At 35.2% G+C, this 18,647-nt stretch overlaps 1 protein-coding gene across 7 annotated transcripts in view; it reads right to left on the bottom strand.

The window, feature by feature from the left end:
* The window catches only part of EYA4 (EYA transcriptional coactivator and phosphatase 4), a 325,860-nt gene that overhangs the window by 64,113 nt on the left and 243,100 nt on the right, over positions 1–18,647 (bottom strand). For 4 of the 7 annotated variants that reach the window (XM_006144324.3, XM_006144325.3, XM_006144328.3 and 1 more), the window contains 5 exons: positions 14,014–14,080; positions 12,724–12,866; positions 12,438–12,581; positions 10,378–10,457; positions 5,276–5,459 (listed from right to left, as the gene is read on the bottom strand). In XM_006144324.3, coding sequence (XP_006144386.1) covers positions 5,276–5,459; positions 10,378–10,457; positions 12,438–12,581; positions 12,724–12,866; positions 14,014–14,080 — 618 coding nt within the window. The remainder of the gene's footprint in view (positions 1–5,275; positions 5,460–10,377; positions 10,458–12,437; positions 12,582–12,723; positions 12,867–14,013; positions 14,081–18,647) is intronic. The other 3 variants (XM_006144330.3, XM_006144326.3, XM_014586215.2) reach the window with 1 other exon arrangement.

Below are 18,647 nucleotides of genomic sequence, written 5' to 3'. Positions count from 1 at the left end.
AGAGAATATCACTAATACAGCACCATCTGTATTAGAATTAAAAAAATAGAACTACCATGTGATCTAGCATTCCCACTAACTTGGTATATGTCCAAAAGAAATGAAATCATTATGTTCAGAAGATACCTGCACTCCCATGTTCACTGCAGAATTATTCACAAATATTTAAGATACAGACTCAAACCAAGTCACCGTCAATGAATGAATGGATAAAGAAAATGTGATATACATATACAATAGAATATTAATCAGCCTCAAAAAGGAAATGCTATCATTTGTAATGATATGAGTGAACCCGGAGGACATAATGCTAAGAAAAATAAGTCAGATACAGAGATTCAAATACTAAATGTTCTAAGTTATGTGTATGTAAAGTTTAAAAAAGTTGTATTTGTGGAAATTAAAGAATAGAACAGTGGTTGTCAGGGGCTATAGTGGTGGGAAGAGGGGTTGGGAAGACCTTGGTTAAAAAATACAAAATAGGCCAGCAGGTGGTGTGTAGCTTAAGGTGCTGAATCCCTCATGGCCAACTGCATGGTTCATGTCCCAGACCCAGCAGCTTGAAAATCATGCTGGGCATGTATGCATGCCCAAAATCTCAAGAGGAGACTGGAGAAAGGATTGCAGTGTGGCCATACTCCTGAGGGGTGATTTCTCAATTTCCCTCTTTCACTCTCTGTCTCTCTGGAGAGCACACACACCTTATAACAACCAAAAGTTACAAAACTGTATTAAATATAAGAAGAATGAATTTAAGAGATTTATTGTACCATATGGTGATCATACTTTATAACAATGTACTGTATTCTTACAACCTGCTAAGAGAACAGACTTGAAATGTTGTAACTATGATAATTATTATTGTGATGTAATAAATATGTTAACTAGCTGAGTTTAAGCCTTTCATAATGTATATATTTTTCAAAATAACATATTGTACATGATAAATATACTTAATTTTCTAGTCATTTTAAATACATTTTTAAAATGTGATAGAGACTTTATACAACTTTTGTGAGAGGATGAGTCAAGAAATTAATGAAGAGAACTTCAAAGAAGTAAAAGAGCATGTTCTGTGGGAGGCACATGATGTATCTGGGTTCTTACAGCAACCCAGGTGGAATTGTACTGACCGCTATGCAATTTGAAGGTGCTACTATCCTTTCTTCTGATAAAGGATAAAACTAGTAACTTGACCTCAACTGGTCATTAAACATTTGTTGACACTTTTTTTTAAAAGGAGAATTAATTCCAGTGCCTCTGCCAAATTTCATTCAGGTAATTGCAGAAGGGCACAATAGTATTGCAGAGAGAAAATGTAAATTGGCAGAAAAGTTCAATGTAGTCCATCCTTCCCATCTAAATCCTCTTGTTAGTGTCAGTGAGATGAGGTAGAGAGTACTTTGCTTCTCTTTCTAACTTCAATATCATGAAATTTTAAGAGGTCAGCTGTTTTCTGCTTAAGAAACTGGCTTCTTTTCTTAGAGGAAAGCATTCTTACTAAATTTGTTACCTTTTATAAATATAGCTAATCAAGCACTTGTTAAGTTCAACTAGATAATGTAATGTTTTCCAAGGTCTTAGCATGAAGCATAATACAGTTACAAATTACTAACTTTACTTCAATTTAAAGATGATTAAAATATTTGAAAAGAAGCTATAAAGTCATCTCATTGTATGTGTTAATCAATACTCAAACTTTCTGAATGCAAATAAAAAAGACAATATACCTAAGATAAACTTTATCTTAAAGGCAAAGAATGATCTTCATGAAGGTAATGAAGTAAAATGTCTGTTCTTAATCAGCATAGTAACGTTTCTTTAAATCCACTGTCAATAAGGTAAAACAAATAATTGAATGCTATTTATAATTTCTGAATAGCAGAGCTATTACCAATTGCCCTAGGCTTTTCTTGAGCCAACACCATACTTGACTGAATAATTATTCTTTCACCAGTACAGTAATGAAAAACTATACCTTGTAAATTTTAGATATTTAGATGTGACATTATTTCATTAGATATATCTTTAAATCAGAAAAAAAACCCAGCTGTTTCTTATTGAACATAAGGCATGTTTCTATTTTTAAAATGGAAGTCAACAGTGAATATTTTATGAAAAATTGTGGATTTAATTGTTAAGTCTCTGTTTTAAGTCCAAAATAGAGAACCAGTAAAAGAGAAATACTTTTCCTGTCCTTGAACATAATCCATCAGATTTCATCAGAAAAATCTTGTAGTTATAAACATATTTGCTCTTTGGACAGATGCCAGATCGGAAAAGGCAAAATTAAACTTAAAACTACCTCTCCCAAAGGTCTGAGGTCACAAAATTCCTTTAAAGCTCCAGACATGTCTGCTATTATGATTTTGGTTGGGAGGATAGTACAACTACAAGTGGAAATAAAAATTCAATAGGAAGTCTGATAAAATTTAAAAATTATGCTGAATCATATTTGCTGGCATTAGCAACCAATGGAAGCCTGAAGAAACTGCAGCATTCTCACAGTGAATATAAGAATACTACAGATGAATGTGTCACATTCAATGGCATGTACACAGAATATCTACCTGCAAATATTCATTATTTTTAATATGAATAAAAGTTATTTTGAATGCTGATTATTCTTCAGCTAGTGGAATGCAACCATCTGTGCTTTTTTTTTTTTTTTGCAGGGAAACTATTGTGTTCACATGGAAATCAGAGCCAAATCAACCTTTTTTACTCAAAACTCTACCCAGCATATACCACAGTTGAGTATACACATAGTTTTCATTCAAGGTAGCTGTAGTTTAGTAAATTATAAGACAGCCTGCTGATCCTGCCTGTCTTTCAGTCTCTGACACCTGGATCAAATACTTCTGTGCTTTTAGTTACCTTACCTTGTTTTCCCTATTGGAAAACAAAAACAAAAAAACAAAAACTTTCAGTGTGATAACAGCATATCAAATAGCTCCTTATCTAAAACATCTCCACAACCTGTTAAGCAAAAATTTTGAAATCATTCATTGTCTAAATTAAGGTATGATCCTTGATGAAATGCAAGTATTGCCTCAAAAACAATTAGGACAGATTTGGAACATGAGGTACAAGCTACGAATAACAAGTAAACAAGTGAGGCTCCTAGGGCACCTGAGAACGAGTGCCCCTTAACATATTGTGCCTTTGCAATTTCACTGGCCACCCTCCAGTCATGGCCTTGCATGTGTACAGATGCTCAGGAGGCTGAGGCTCATGGAAAGACTAAACAAGAAGACTTAAAGAGATAAGGACCTGGAATTCAAAGGGGCTATAAGCTCCTAGGGATGATCTAAATGAAAGGAAGAAGAGGAAAGAAACTGAAAGTTGGAGCACCAAAGGCAAACAATATTTACTCTTTTTCCATGCGACACAAAAATGATATTCTGAAGAAGGATCTAAAAATAATGGATGTTACCATTTTATCGATTTATGATTACACATACCTTGGCTTAGCTTAAAAGATCAGTTTCATTGTTACTTCTTTAGGTCTGAGTGAGTTTACTAGATAATATTCTCCACATTTTCTACCATTTTACTTTCTCTGTACTCATCACTGTTGTAATTATTTTTCTGGATCTTTGTCTTGATTGTTAAATAGAACCTAAAGCTATGTAGAGAGCACACTCACTGCTGAAATATCCATTTCTGGCACAGTGCTGATATCAAATAGATACACAATAATAATTATTTAATGATATTGGATTATCCTGGTCCCACCAGGCCAGTTAGAAAGCATTTACAGTACTGTGGCCATGTATCCCGATTTTCATTCCTTCCAAGATGAATAAGAAAAATAAGCAGAGATAAATCTGAATTTTTTTTAAATATTTGAAGGCAAATACACTAATATACTCAAATGATGTTTCTGAAAATTCTTAACCTCATTTTGAGCATTCTTTATATGTTTTGGATGCAAGTCTGTTATTGGAGATGTGTTTTGCAAATATTTTCTCTCAATCTGTGGTTTGACTTTTAAAAATTCTTCTAACAATGTCTTTCAAAGCGCAGACATTCTTAATTTTATAAGATCTACTTTATCTTTTCTTTCACGGATTGTGTTCTTAGTACCATATCTATAAAATCTTTATGTAGCCTAAGGTCAAAAAGATTTTCTCCATGTTTTCTTCTGAAAGTTTTTATACTTTTAGTTTTTACTTATAGATTAACATGATCCCCTTTGAGTTAATTTTTGTATCTGAGCTATTTTTCCTTTGCAAATAGATGTCCAATTATTCTGGCATCATTTGCTAAGAATGCATCATTTGCTAAGAATATATTCATTTTCTATTCAATTGCCTTTGCACCCTTTGTCATAAATTGGTTTTCTGGTACTGTGTATGAGTGTATTTCTGAATTCTCCATTCTTTTTTATGGCTGTACTTACCTATTCCTTTGCTAGTACTGTTCTTTCTTTCTTTGTACATTCAATCACTGTATATCATTTCATGCTTTCTTGATTACTGTACATAATTTTAGAAATCAGGCAATATGAATCTTCTAATTTTGTTCTTATTTTCTAAATTATTTTGGCTCTTGTAATTTCTTTGCCTTTATTCATAATTTTAAAATCATTTTCATAATTTCTCTAAGAGTCCTGGATTTTTGTTTTGAAATTATGCTGAATTTCCATTAAATGTGCTTTTAACTTTACTTCAGATGGGATCATTTATGTAGCAAATACAACCTTAATAAGAATAGAGAAAGCTTAGATAATAAAAACCAGAATCTATTTTAAATATGCACACTGATGAAAGACATCAAACCTCCTACTGCTGATCCTGTAAATCCTAGCAATGCAGGGAATGTCCACTGGCTAGAACCACTGATGCCTGTCAAAGGTGCAGAGGGTATACACTCTCCAGTATAAAAGAAGTTTCAGTCATACTCAAGATGATATTACCAAGTTGTCAGGAAAGTCATGACATATTTTTTTCTGTGCAAAAATGTGTCATGACTTTTCCAAAAACCCAATACAATTTTGTTGTCATGTGTTTCACAGAAGAATGAGAATGGCAAAAGATCCATTACCTTTTTATATTTATATTCATAAATACACTGTCATTCGGAAATCAAAGTCTTCTATCTGTCCTATATCTAAAAGGACTTTCTGAAATGCCAGACGAATCTCATTTTTACATAATGAGGCTAATGTAGATTCAATATCAGAACAATTATCTATAAGCTATCAGCCATGTTTTGAAATATTCATCTTTTCCATATTATTAGATACTGTAAAATATATGATGTATGTCACCTGGGTGAAGATCTGTACCTGGTTGGCTAGTCAATCCTGGAAGTGACTCCTGCAGCTGATAGGTAGAGGTTGATGATGACGTGCCGTCAGCTGTGTTGTTGGATGTCATATACGCTCCATATGTTGATGCTGAGTAATACTGTGCATACTGGTTTTGGCCAAAGGCTGTGTAGGATGGATAATCCTGAAACAATAATTGAAATGCGTGTGTTTGAAAGGGAAACTATCGTCTAGTATGCTCCAAAGAAAATCATTCCCTATGGCAACTGAAAAGTTAATATTAAGCTCTGTTTCTGAGTTCATGATGAGGTGATCTTAAGGACCAAAGACTATTTCATAGGCATCTTTTACACACAGGTAGTAACAAACAACCTTACCGATTCTGCAAACTAGTTCCAGCACCCAAATTTTAATGCGACTAAAGGTTGCATAACTTCACTTTGCCCAACCCCATTATTGCTTATCCTCAAGAGTTAAGTCCTTAGAACTTATGTACTTGAAGAGGAGAGAAAGTGGAACCAGGTAATATTCACAAAATCAGTGCTTATCCATCTCCCAACAGCCCCAGCAAGGAGGAGTTGTAGCTGCTCCTCTTCCATGAAAACTCACTCCATATTTTGGGATTTTTGTTTTATTCCCTTTCTTGGTCATTTTATTATTTTGGTAGGAAGAAAAAGGAAGGAAAAGAAGAAAAATGAAACATTTTTTTCTTACCTGGCCCCTCACAAGCTATATGCCACTTGAGGCTTTCACTTAAAAGTTTTTAGTAAGGGGGGCCAGCAGGTGGCATGGTGGTTAAGGGCGATGGATTCCCACATGGCTGACCATGTTTGAGTCCTGAACCTGGCAGCTTCTTTCTCACTTTCCCTCTCTCTTTCTCTCTCTGTCCCTCTCTGGTCAAATCAAAATAAAATAATTATTTTTTTTCTTAAGTTTTTAGTGAGGTTTTCCACTATTTATCAGGTTGTGAGAAAAGTCATGATATATTTTTTGTATGCAAAAGTGCATCATGACTTTTCTGACAATCCAATAATTTCCCTTCTTTGTTACAAATAAAAAATGAAATCACTAGAGGAACCCTTCGTCCCTTCGTTTTTTTTTTTTTTTTGGAGAGATTTTCGCTATAGGGCACGTGCGCTCGCCAGACAGACAGAGACAGACAGAGAGACAGAAAGTGAGAAATCACCCCCCAGGGGGGATGGCCACGCCGCAATATCTTCTCCTCCATTCTCCTCTCGGGATCTTGGGCACACATGCACACGTGCCCGGCGTGAGTTTTAAGCCACCGGGTCCGGGAGGCGAACCGTGGTCGACTATGTGGGAGTCCAGCAACAATGCCACTATGCTAACTGCTGGTTCCCTCAACCCTTTGTTTTTAATGAAAAAATTTTAAGAACTTTAAAATGATAGGATTGGCCCTTAAAAATCTTTATAACATATTAAGATGAAAAGCAAAGATTTACAGTGATAATCAGTGTTTAATGTACCTAAGCAGGTTTTACCCCAAAACGTTATCAGTGATGATACATCTTTGGTCAGGATTAAGATCCCCTGATGTAACATGTTCTGAAGGGAACAAAGATCCATATTTCCATATCTGATGTGGTTTCCAAAAAAGGAGACTTCCCGTATAAGCAAATACATGTCTTATCAGAAAAGACTGTCATGTGACAGAAAATTTAGATTCTATTATTCTGCTAATTTAAGGATATCATGTTCCCAATCTCAACTGTGAGATGGGGAAAAAATTCTTATTAATATTTGAACAAAGTTGTGAGCAAAACATCTTTCTCAGAGTGAAATGGTGACAGCAAACATTTTCACAGTGCTTATTTTGGGTGGAGACTGTTCTGAGGGCTTAAATAGTTTCATCCATTTAATCCTTACAATCATCTGTGTGATATTATTATCTACATTTTACAGAGAAAGGGCCTAAGGCACAGAGTGGTGAAGTGATCTGCAAGTCATGCGCTTGTAAGTTTCAAAGCTGGAGCAGGAAACCTGGAGAGCCTACGTCTGGCACCTGTGCATTGAAGCTCTCCATTAGCTAGCTGATGTCCTCAGAGGAAGATAAAGCCATATTGTATGGTCCAGACCACTAGCTTCTAGTGAATATAATGTCTTTTTTCTTCTCAAACCTCTCGAAAGTTCCCACTTCATTTCCACTGTCACCCTTCTCCAACTACCTTAACTTCCTGTTGTAGCCAAAGTACGCTTTCTAATTTATCTCATTTCCATATTTGGCTTGGTGCCAAGTTTCTGAAGCCAGAGTGGTATTTTCAAAGCATGAATTATACGATGTTATCCTCCTGCTCAAAATTCTTTTACAGTTTCCCACTGGGCTGGGAGGAGAACCCCCATCCCTTACTGTGAAGCACAGTGCCCTGCCTCTCTCTGTTCATGTTTATTTCCCCACTTTCCCTTTATACATAACTCCAGCCTCCTTTAAGTTCAATGTCATAGTAAACCTTTCACCCCCCTGGGGTTGCTCTCTTTTCCTGAAACATCCTTGCTTTGATTCTTCACCTAACTCTAAAGACATCTTGACCTAAATATGGTTTTCACAGAACAGTCTTCAATACATCCTCTCTTGTTAAAAAGTTGATGTCTATTAATATTTTAATAGGACTCTAGTCTTGGATACGCAATGGCAGAATGGCTACATCACTAGACTCCCATGTAATTGACCACAGTTCAAGTCCCAGAACCAGCAGCTTGAAACTCACACTGGGTGCCTGTGTGTCCATGCCCAAAATCCCGAGAAGGGACTGTAGGAGAAGGAACTGTGTGGCATGGCCATTGCCTGAAGGTGATTTCTTGCTCTCTGTCTCTCCAGTGAGTGTACATGCCTATAGCAAAAGTCTCTCTTTAAAAAAAAAAATAGGACTCTGGTTTTTGCCTTCATACTTTCCAATTATACATTTATCTGTATGTTCACTGGCTTACTGTCTGTCTCTCTCAGTATGGTATAAGTTCCATGATGTGGGAATCAGGTCAGATTCACCTGGCACCACCTCCACATCCATCAGTAAACAGACCACTTCCTAATATTTAATAGGCACTCAGCAAGAATTTGCTAAACTGGTATCCAGACCACAGTCAAAAATAGAGATCACATTTTATACTGGATCCACTGTATTTAAATCTTCAGATAGCAGTGAATTTGTTTTACGATAAAAACTTATCTTCATCAATACATTTTCTTCTCATGTATTAATCTTTTTTGTTTTGAATTCTTTGAAGTAGAGTGGAAGTAATCTGTCTTTTACACTACTACTCTGTCTGGGCTATGTTTCTATTATTATGTCCACTATATCCCAATTTCTATCTAAGTTATTTCCATGTCTGTTTCTTCAGGAAGATTGTGTCTTTTCAGAAAATGGAGACAAGGACTTATTATTTTTGAATCTTTAATGCCTTGTCAAAATCTAATGTATAGCTAAGTACTCAAAGTCTATTGTATCAATAAATTAATAAAATTAAGGTATCAGTAATTCACAGTTTTTTTTTTTTTGAGAGGTTTTTGCTATAGGGCGTGTGTGCTTGCCAGAGAGACAGAGAGACAGAAAGCGAGAAGTCACACACACACACTCCCAGGGGGGATGGCCACGTCACAATCCCTTCTCCTCCATTCTCCTCTCAGGAGCTTGGGCACGCACACACATGCACCTGGAGTGAGTTTAAGCCACCAGGTCCAGGACTTGAACCACGGTTGACTACGTGGGAGTCCAGCGATGTAGCCATTATGCCAACTGCTGGTCCCAGTAATTCTCAGATTTTTAATAAACCATGCACGTGAGTACTGACGTTTAGAGTTTTAAGAAATCATTGTTTATAACTAATGCAAACTTACATAGTTTAATCATAGCAAAGTATCATTACTCTATACTATTTTCTCTTTATTATAATTTTTTTCTGTTACAGCGCATGTGCACTCATCAGAGAAATAGTCAGACAGAAAGTGAGAAATCACCCCGTGGGGAAATGACCACACCACAATCCTTTCTCCTCCATTCTCCTCTTGGAATTTTGAGCATGCACACAGTGCTTCTGGTGTGAGTCTTAGGCTGCTGGGTCTGAAACTTGAACTGTGGCCGACTATGTGGGGGTCCAGCAACATAACCATTATTCCATCTGCTGATCCCACTCGATACTATTTTAATAATTAAAATTTCCTTTTTTGCATTCTGTTATATTACTAAAACTCAGAGAAAGCAACTAGTAGGATTCTTTCAGTAAGTCAAAAGTAAACACTTGTGCAGTATCTTACATTTAAGGATATATAAAACTTCAACAATTATCTTAGAATAAAATAGTACACTGCCTGCCCAATGTCAACTACCCTTCAATCTCAACTACTCAGAATATGTTGATAATCAGGAATTAAAAACACAAAATTTGGAAGCAAACACGTATCTTAAAATTATCTAGCTCTGAGCCAATTTACGCATTTGGGAACATTCGCTTTGGTTCCACACAGAATTCTAACAAGATAGATTTTCAAACTTACAAAAAATATTAAGGAAATATAATTAGGAAGAATACTAAGGACTACTTGAGGCAGGTACAGTGACAAAAGTAAAAAAAATACAGTTGTCAGGAAATTAGAAATCAAACACTTATTAAAGGCCATCATTAAATAATTTAAAAAGTCAACAGTAGGTCTAGAGGGATTCTGTTCAGTAACAACTAGTACTTTTCAATGATGACATTGCCTACAGCATGATCCTATGATTGATTATAGTTCAATATATTAATTAATATCCATGATGATAAACTTTACATCAAAAAGTCTATTTTTAATATTGTATAAGATAACAGAATAGTATACAACATATTTTACAATGCCAGGCCAAATATATAAAACAGTAACACTTTACATTTTTAAAGGAAAAACTTTTATCAATCGAGAAACTTAAAATATCCAGAATAACACATGTCTGAAGAATTCAGGACAGTCTACTATCTTGAAATGGTATCTTAATTATAAATAATAAAATAAAACCCTTATTTTGTAGGAATACACTAATACGACAATTTGAAAGTAGTCTTCAAAGATCTGCAACAGATTTCAAAAGCATAAATACAAAGAGCTACTATACCTGCTGTGAGCCACTGAAATTTGTGGAATTGGAAACTGAATTATTTGCATAAATGGTAGACGATGGTGCAAAACTAGAACCTAGAGGTAAAGAACAGATCACATTTTAAAAAGGGATTCTCTGTACAATGATAAATATATTTCACTTTGCAAAATTCAGTGAGAGAAACATATTTTGCATTTTGTTACAAAGGCAGTAGAACTGGAAGTTGAAAGATTTAGAAAGAAAATATGTGCAGTTCTAGCTCTTCTGGAACAGCTGGTAAAGGCTCTCCCACGGAATCTGCTGGGGTAACCAGGACCACAGGGGAGCAGTCTTCACAAGGACTGAGGTGAACACCCAAGGAATGGTGACTAGAGGTACATGAGTACACAACGCACAAAATCTGACACAGACTGATACTCCTTCCAAAAACTTACTAAAATTTTCAAATGATCATATCAACTGAATGGTATTATTAGCACGGGAAATAAACACAGAGGGCAGCTGAAACTGACGCCTGCAGCTCCCCATCTTTTCCTTCATTCATGCTTTTTTTTAGACCAAAAGGAATTGTGAACTAGGGTTCAGACTCAAGGCTTAGCAGTTAATACTGCAATAATCTAAGGTATGCATGCCTTCTAAAATTTTACTAAGAAGTCTTAAATGTATTTACTTACTTTTTAAAATAAGGATAAAAACAATTGAAATATCCACTATAATTTTTTTTTTAAAAAAGTATGTCTTTATGGAATGTTTTTATCAGAAGTAAAATGAGATTACAGAGGCAGCTAGTTGTTTGGTTTATTAATGTATTTTGACTGGTAATCAACAGTACTACATAATCAATGCAAATTGACCCAACCTAGAGTATCTAATGTGAATGTATTTGGGAAATAAAAGATAATATCTTTCTGCTCTCTGTCACACTGCTAACTGAAGCTATGTGGTTCATGAGGCTACAATACGTATGCAAATATGCATCTACCTACATTCCAGGTGGAAAAGAGTCCGGCCCCTCCAGCCACAAATATCCAGGTAGCTAAAAGAAGTCTTCTAAATATCCATAGAAAGTGTATATTATGGGAGTAAATACTTGAATTTCAAAAAAATATTTGTACCAAAATAGGCTGGTACATTATGACAAATAGGCACTAGTTTTTTTGTTTGTTTTTACTACATCACTAAAATTCTTCAACTATTACAGAAAAACTAAACATAATTTATTTTTTATTATACTTTTTTTTTTCATTGTAGGGTGGGGGTGCGTGCTTGCCAGAGAGACACAGAGGGACAGAGAATAGAAGAAAGTATTCCCCAGTGGGGTGTGCTCACACTGCAATCCCTTCTCCTTTATTTCTTCAACCTGTCAAATCTGGGGGCATGCACACACACCCAGCATGTTTTTCAAGCAGCCAACACTGAGATTTGAACCACAGTTGGCTATATGGGATCTGGCACCCCTAAGCAATAGAGTATGAGGCTGGTCCCATAACTTTTAATAGAAGCCAAAAATAAGAAAAATTAAATAAGGATCATATATGGAGGATTTTTATTTCAGGGAAAACACATTGTATAAATAGTTTTATTAAGAAATATATACCAAGAGGAAGGAAGTATTTTAAGAATGAACAAAAACTCCTCAATCACTCAGTGCTAAGTGGAACGTAGAAAAGAGTGAATTCCCCTTTAAATGTAACCAAAACAGCACTGTGTACTTAAGGAATACAGAAAAGAAAATACTGGTCTGTGCTATGAATCTTTGAAACTGCTTAAGTAGACACTAAACGTGTGACTGACCTGCTGGCTGGCTGGGAGGCTGCTTTGCTTGGACCTGCTTTCCTGCCCTTGTTACACAGCTTAAACCTAAGTATTTAAATTTGGTATGGGTCATGTTTCTTGATGTACATTCAACTATTTTCATCATGTTTCTGCCTAGTCATCTGGCTTTTCTTAAGAAACTGTGTGAGCAGTCGCAAAGTTTAATACTGTCTTCAGGGTGGGTGTTCCTATACGGAAGTCAAGAAGTATTATTTGAAGAATTACTTCTCACATAGTGTGTTTCGTGTGTGGCTCCTTACCTGGCATCTGGTAAGAATAAGGTGTCTGGCCTGGCTGCGGGGTAGAAAATCCTGGGCTGTAGCTGAGGCAGCCACTCTGTAATGGGGACTGAGTTTGGGAAAGCCCGCTCTCCGTCTTGATGGCTGGTAACATCACACCCAAATCTGTTTAGAAAACGTATCGGCAAACCATTTAGTTAAGAAGATGATCTGCATTCTGAGTTACAACTTACATTTCAATATGAAACTACTAGTCAGCAGGATTACCTGCTCATACCTAATGGAGAAGATAGAAGATGTGAAATACCGTAAGTGGGCAGGCTGTAGGGCTGTCCTGTCTGCGAGTAGGCTGTGTAGACGGCTGGCTGCTGCATCCCCGAATACTGAGTCTGGCCTGCATAAGCAGACATTGTTTGAGCTGCTGGTGTAGAAAGAATGTGTGGATAGGGCCTAAATATCAGAAAAATAGCATTACTGTGGCAACAAAGACTGCACATTCATTCAGACAGCTTAGATTCAGTGAAATCCTATAATATCCAGGAACTAATCCTCCTCTTTATCCTCAATATAATTTTAGCAATATCAGAAAAAAAACCAGAGTCTGAATGGTAAGAGTCCAGGCTCTGCTATAAACTAGTCTAGTGACCTTGAACAAATCATTTAAACTCCTAGAGTCTACACCTCAAACGTCCACACCCCTTTCTAAGTCTGATTCTTGTTTACATCAATCAGAAAGAGCACTCCAATTAATAAGTGAGAAAAATGGAGCACAAACCAGTTAATGTGCTCCTGAACATACTTGCACTCACCAGAGTGACCTAATATTTTATGAGTACAAAAGTATATTTAAAGCTCTAATAAGAATCTTATTCAAAAAAATCAAAAACCTAAATAAATAAATAAAGGAAGTCTCCTGAAGAGAATTGAAATACCATCCCTCCATCATGCCACAGTTTACATAATGTTTCCCAAAGGACAGCCAATCCCCAGACTATACTAAGGGCAGACACTTCAGATGCTACAGAAAATAGCAAAGTGTATATAAAGGCGTATCAAAATCTTGACATAGCTATTGATTCCAAACAAACAGATATAGGTATTTGATATAGTTAAATCTGAAATATTTACCACTGAATTCAATCGGATGACCACATTAGATACAAAATCAAGAAGGTATATTCTCCCAAAACATGTTTCTTAAAACTTGAAATCCAATAAAAATATTTCAATGATGAAATTGTGAAGTATTGATGCTTAAATAAAATGTAATCTCTTTAGATTTTCTTTAAACTAGCCAGAATTTAAAATTTTTTCATTAAAAATAAAGTATATTCTGGCTTTTCTCAAGGTATGTAAATATCAAGAATAAGGGGAATTATCCAGATATAAATGGATGTTTCTATTTCTAATCTGCGCAGATAATTATCTGCATGTCCAACTTATTCGAGTATCTGTCTATCCCGCTATCTATAATACATTTATATATTGGCAAAAATGTTTGCCAACTTTAAGTTGTTATATTGGGTGAATGCAGATTTGATAATGATAATTCCAGACACTGTTCTAACAATTCTTTAAGAATCTACTGACCACTTACTTGGAAGGGTAGAGTTGTGGGGAATACTGATGCGCTGATCTGGGACTGTAGCCACTACTTGTTATTACTGTAAGACACACACACATACACACAGAAAGCAGTACAAAAAAAGTTGCTTCATGAATTTATTTCACTTGAATGTACATAACAATATGAGGAAATTATCATATTAAATACTTTTCTAAAAATGCATTCATTTTCAAAATTCATTTTTTTAAAAGAAACATATCTAAAAACTTTCTCTTAAATAAACTGTGTTGAGTTTTGTTCTAAGAACATGAAATGCACACTCCTCACAAATCATTTTATGTTTCCATTTTCACAAACCAGTATTATTCTGTTATGAATTAATACGTTACGAATAAATTACTTTTTTAGATAATTTTTTCCTTATTCATGATAGAGTATGTGCATGTGTACATGTGAATGAGAGCGAGCGAGGAAGAGAGAAGTACCCTGTACAGAGTCTGGTCATGCCTGTGTGTTTCAGACTGACTGAGCCAGGGTCTCAAACCATAGTTGCCATGTTCAAACCAATTTCCCTTAAGCAGTGCATTATCACTGCACCAAGAAGATGGCCTTAAATATCTTTGATGATGGGGTCATAATGTACATTTTTTAAATTTTCAGACTTTATATTTCAAATTCCAATATGATGGCAAACAAGGGGACTTTAAACATTCCTAAAAGAATGGAATTAGAATATGAGTTTAGTTGGGTGGAGAAATTTTTTAAATCCATGCATAGTTTTTGTTATAATACACATTTCCATGAACTTTTGGAAGATTCCTCTTATGTTATTTTTCCTTCATATTTATTCTCATTGAAATACAATAAAAATTAAGAAAAATTTTATGTTCCAACTTTTATTGTCCAATTGTAAAACAGTATTGTTTTTCTATTTCCTTATACCATTGAATGAGTAGTTAAAAATGTAGAATCCAAAAGATTCTAGAAATAACTGAAATACTCATAGAAAGCAAGAGTAATAATGTCATACATTTAAAAAAACATAATTACAAAATGCAGTAGCAAGTATATTTAATGAATGTATTTTGAACTATCAGAGATAACATTTTCTTGAGAAGAACTGGAATTTAAAAGTAAAAGTCGGTCCTATTAACATTTCAGCCAAACATTCAGCCCCAAACTGGAATATATCCAAAAGTTTAGAAGTTTCTCTTTCCTTTAACCATCTACCTTGACTAAGACAGATACATTGCAAATATATAACTCCAAAGTGTTGAACCAATGCCTTCAGAGCCAATCCATACTGAGCAAGCACACAGAGTGTCTTTATTAGGCCATCTGCTGTTCATTCACTTTTCAAAAAGATTAAAGTAGTACACAATGCAGTGCTGGAATTAGTTTAGTCTAATCAATCATAGTTATACTTCAAAGTACTATGCCCTTTCTAAGTTGTTCATAATAATTCTAGAGCTATACTTTTAGAATTGTAAAAGTGACAAATAGGTTTAGGTTGCTAACTATTTTATGAAACATGATATATTTCTATATCCAAATGCTATTAAGTAGCCTTGTGATCTACTGCTTCATAAACATGCAGAATTTAATGTGTTTAAAATGCTATTTTGCCTGTAAACTCAGAGTATGGAAAGCATATTTTAACTTTCATAGCAATAGTGCAGTAAGTATATTTTCAAGAATATTATGAATCAGTTTTGAAAATTATGATGATGACTAGAGGTGATATGTTCTAAAATTTCCAGCATCCAAAATTGAAGTGAATTTGTGATATAGAGTTAAAATAAATTGATCAATGGTCATTAATTTTTTAAATTTTTTTCTTAAAAACATAATGTTTAAAATTTTCAAGTCAACTTAATGAGAAAAGACAGTTCTCCATTATGAGCACTGAATGTCCATTATATAACAAGAATGCTATTCCATAGGAGATTCAGTCCAATTTATTAATTCATAGTAGTGAATGGTCTATTTAGTAGAAATATAGTTAAATGAGGTTTAATTTCAGGCTATTTTGTCTTTTTTTTGTTTGGTTCATTTTTTTTTTTTTTTAGATTTTTGCAATAGGGTTCATGTGCTTGGTAGAGAAGACAGAGAGAGGGGGAACTTGACCCACACTATGATCCCTTCTGATCCATTTTCCTCTAGGGATTTTAGACATATATGTGCATGTACCACATGTGTTTTCAAGCTGCCATGTCTGGGACTTGATTCATGGAGTTGGCCATGTGGAATCCCATGCCTTAACCACCATACTATCTGCTGGCCCTGTTTTGTCTTTTTTTAAAATGGAACTTCACTTTGGTATACTCAAGATGTGGGTTTTACTAATCAGTTAATCTCAAGGTTTTAAAAGAGAAGTCTTTTTCAAAGAGACATCAAATGATGAAAAGAAACATTCACTATAGAAGATTTTCTTAAATAAGGCAAAAAGCAAAATTACACATTTCAGAAAAAAAGACATCCACATGAACACAATTCTGAATGCTTTAGGATGCTTTTCTTCTCTAAGGAATGAAGTACTGACAACAGTATACAGGCTCAATTAACCTTCAAAATGTTATGTCTATATGTATGTTTTCTAAATAGAATACAAAATCTTTGACTCTGAAAACTGTGATTTGAACATAAGGAATAAAAATTTGAGAGTTTATATTTCTTTACTAAAATTAGTATTTTTTTCTAACTACTAAGTTTATAGGTACCTAAAAGCAACAAAATTGGATTAAAGTGTGTTGTGATTATGCCGATCAAATTTAAAGACTACTCATTTTTAGACTACTACAAAGGAAAGCCTAATCTCCAGAAAGAGTTCTAGAATACCATGTACAAATATGGAAGACCTTTGTTTTATTCCCCACTGTTATTTAATTAATCACAGCCATTACCCAAACCACCAAACTTATTATATTCCATTAATTGTGCATACAAAAACAAAATTGCTTGTCTTCAAGATGTCCTGAAACTTAATTAAAGCAAACATTTTATCCATATTATTAGTTTCTCAGAGAATGGCATCAAGCAATTTCAAGATTTTACTCTTAGGACACCTTGGATCAGTGACCCTCAATGGGTTGGGAAGTGGAAGTGGGCAATTTTGATTGGCAAGAAACATTTAAAATGTCTGTGGCCTGACGTGTAGCCTAGTGGTTAAAGGAACCAGATCCCACCTGCCAAACATGACGGCCTGAAAAACACATCAAGTAGGCCCCTGTGCATGTTCAGAATCCCAGCAGGACGAGGAAATGAAGGAGAAGGGACTGTAGTGTAACCGCCCTTCACTGGGGGTACGTTCTCCCTCTCAGACTCTGATGTGAGATCTCCAGCAATTAAAACATGAATAAATAAAATATAAATAAATAAAATGGGAAAATTTTTCGTTGTCACAACTGGGGGATGCTATGGCATTTAGAAGCAGATGTAGGAATGCTGCTGAACATCTTACAATGTGAAGGACAGTTCCCCCACAGTAAGGAAAGTTTAATGGTGCCTTTACTGTGTATCCTGGCCCTAGAGCTTGCTGTCAAATAGAACTTCACGTGGTTTTGCAAGTGTGCATGTGTGAGTTGTCTACTGCGGCAGCCACTAACCATGGTCAGTTATTAGACACTGAAATGTGTCTAATGTGACTAGAAATAAAATGTTTAATTTTACCAAATTTTAATTAATTTAAATTTAAATTGCCACACATGACTAATGGCTACTTCATTGGCTTGTACACCTCTAAACAGATTTTAAAAGAAAACTGAGAAAATACCTGCAAAGATAATAAGAGTAAATTTCAGACAGGATGATCATGCACATCTGTCTTTTTCCATCTTTGTATTTTTTTGGTGAGGTTTCATAGAAAGGACCCAGGGACTCTGTTCCAGATTGATTATACCACCAACCAGCTGTGAGGTCTTGACTGTGTGGCCTTAACCACCTTCATCTTCTCTGGGAACCTTAGTATTCTTGTCTATAAATTGTATCAGAGAGCTCTGAAATATTTTCTGGAACTACCATTCTATAGTTTTGTCATTCAGGTTTTCTTTTTTTAGGTTTTTGCTGTAGGGCATATGTGCTTGCCAGAGAGAGACAGAGAGAAACATACAAGGGGAAGTTGAGAACTCACCCCCCAGGGGTGGGTGGCCACACAGCAATCCCTTCTGCTCCATTCTCCTCTGAGGATTTTGGGTTTGCACACACATGCACTTGGCATTATTTTCAAGCCACTGAGTCCTGGGGGCCAACTGTGGTCAGCTATGTAGGTAGGAGTCTAGTGACTTAGGCACTACACCAACTTCTGGTCTGTCATTCAGTATTTAATTAGCTTGTAGTATACTATTGAAATATATCAACAATTAGTTAATAATTCCATTCCTTTCCTTAAAACTTTGGTCATATGCATTTTCTTTGCAGAAAGTTAAGAGTCATGGTAAGCTAACAGTACAAAATGTTAGAGTAAGTTGGTACCTATTTATCTCTGGGGAGGCAGGTGACTAAAGGGCGTGGATTAGACAGATGGGTCTCTGTGCATATTTTATTTATTTCTGTTTGGAATACTAATATTTATGTGAATACATGACATGTGCTTCTAATCACTGTAAAACTGGATTATTTGCATCTATAAAGTTCAAGTATATGCTACAGAGATACTAAGCTCAAAG

The sequence above is a fragment of the Tupaia chinensis genome, unplaced genomic scaffold (genome assembly GCF_000334495.1).
Source record: "Tupaia chinensis unplaced genomic scaffold, TupChi_1.0 Scaffold000117_2, whole genome shotgun sequence".
In the NCBI taxonomy this organism is placed as follows: Eukaryota; Metazoa; Chordata; class Mammalia; order Scandentia; family Tupaiidae; genus Tupaia; species Tupaia belangeri.
This window is presented reverse-complemented; position numbering and strand designations above follow the sequence as displayed.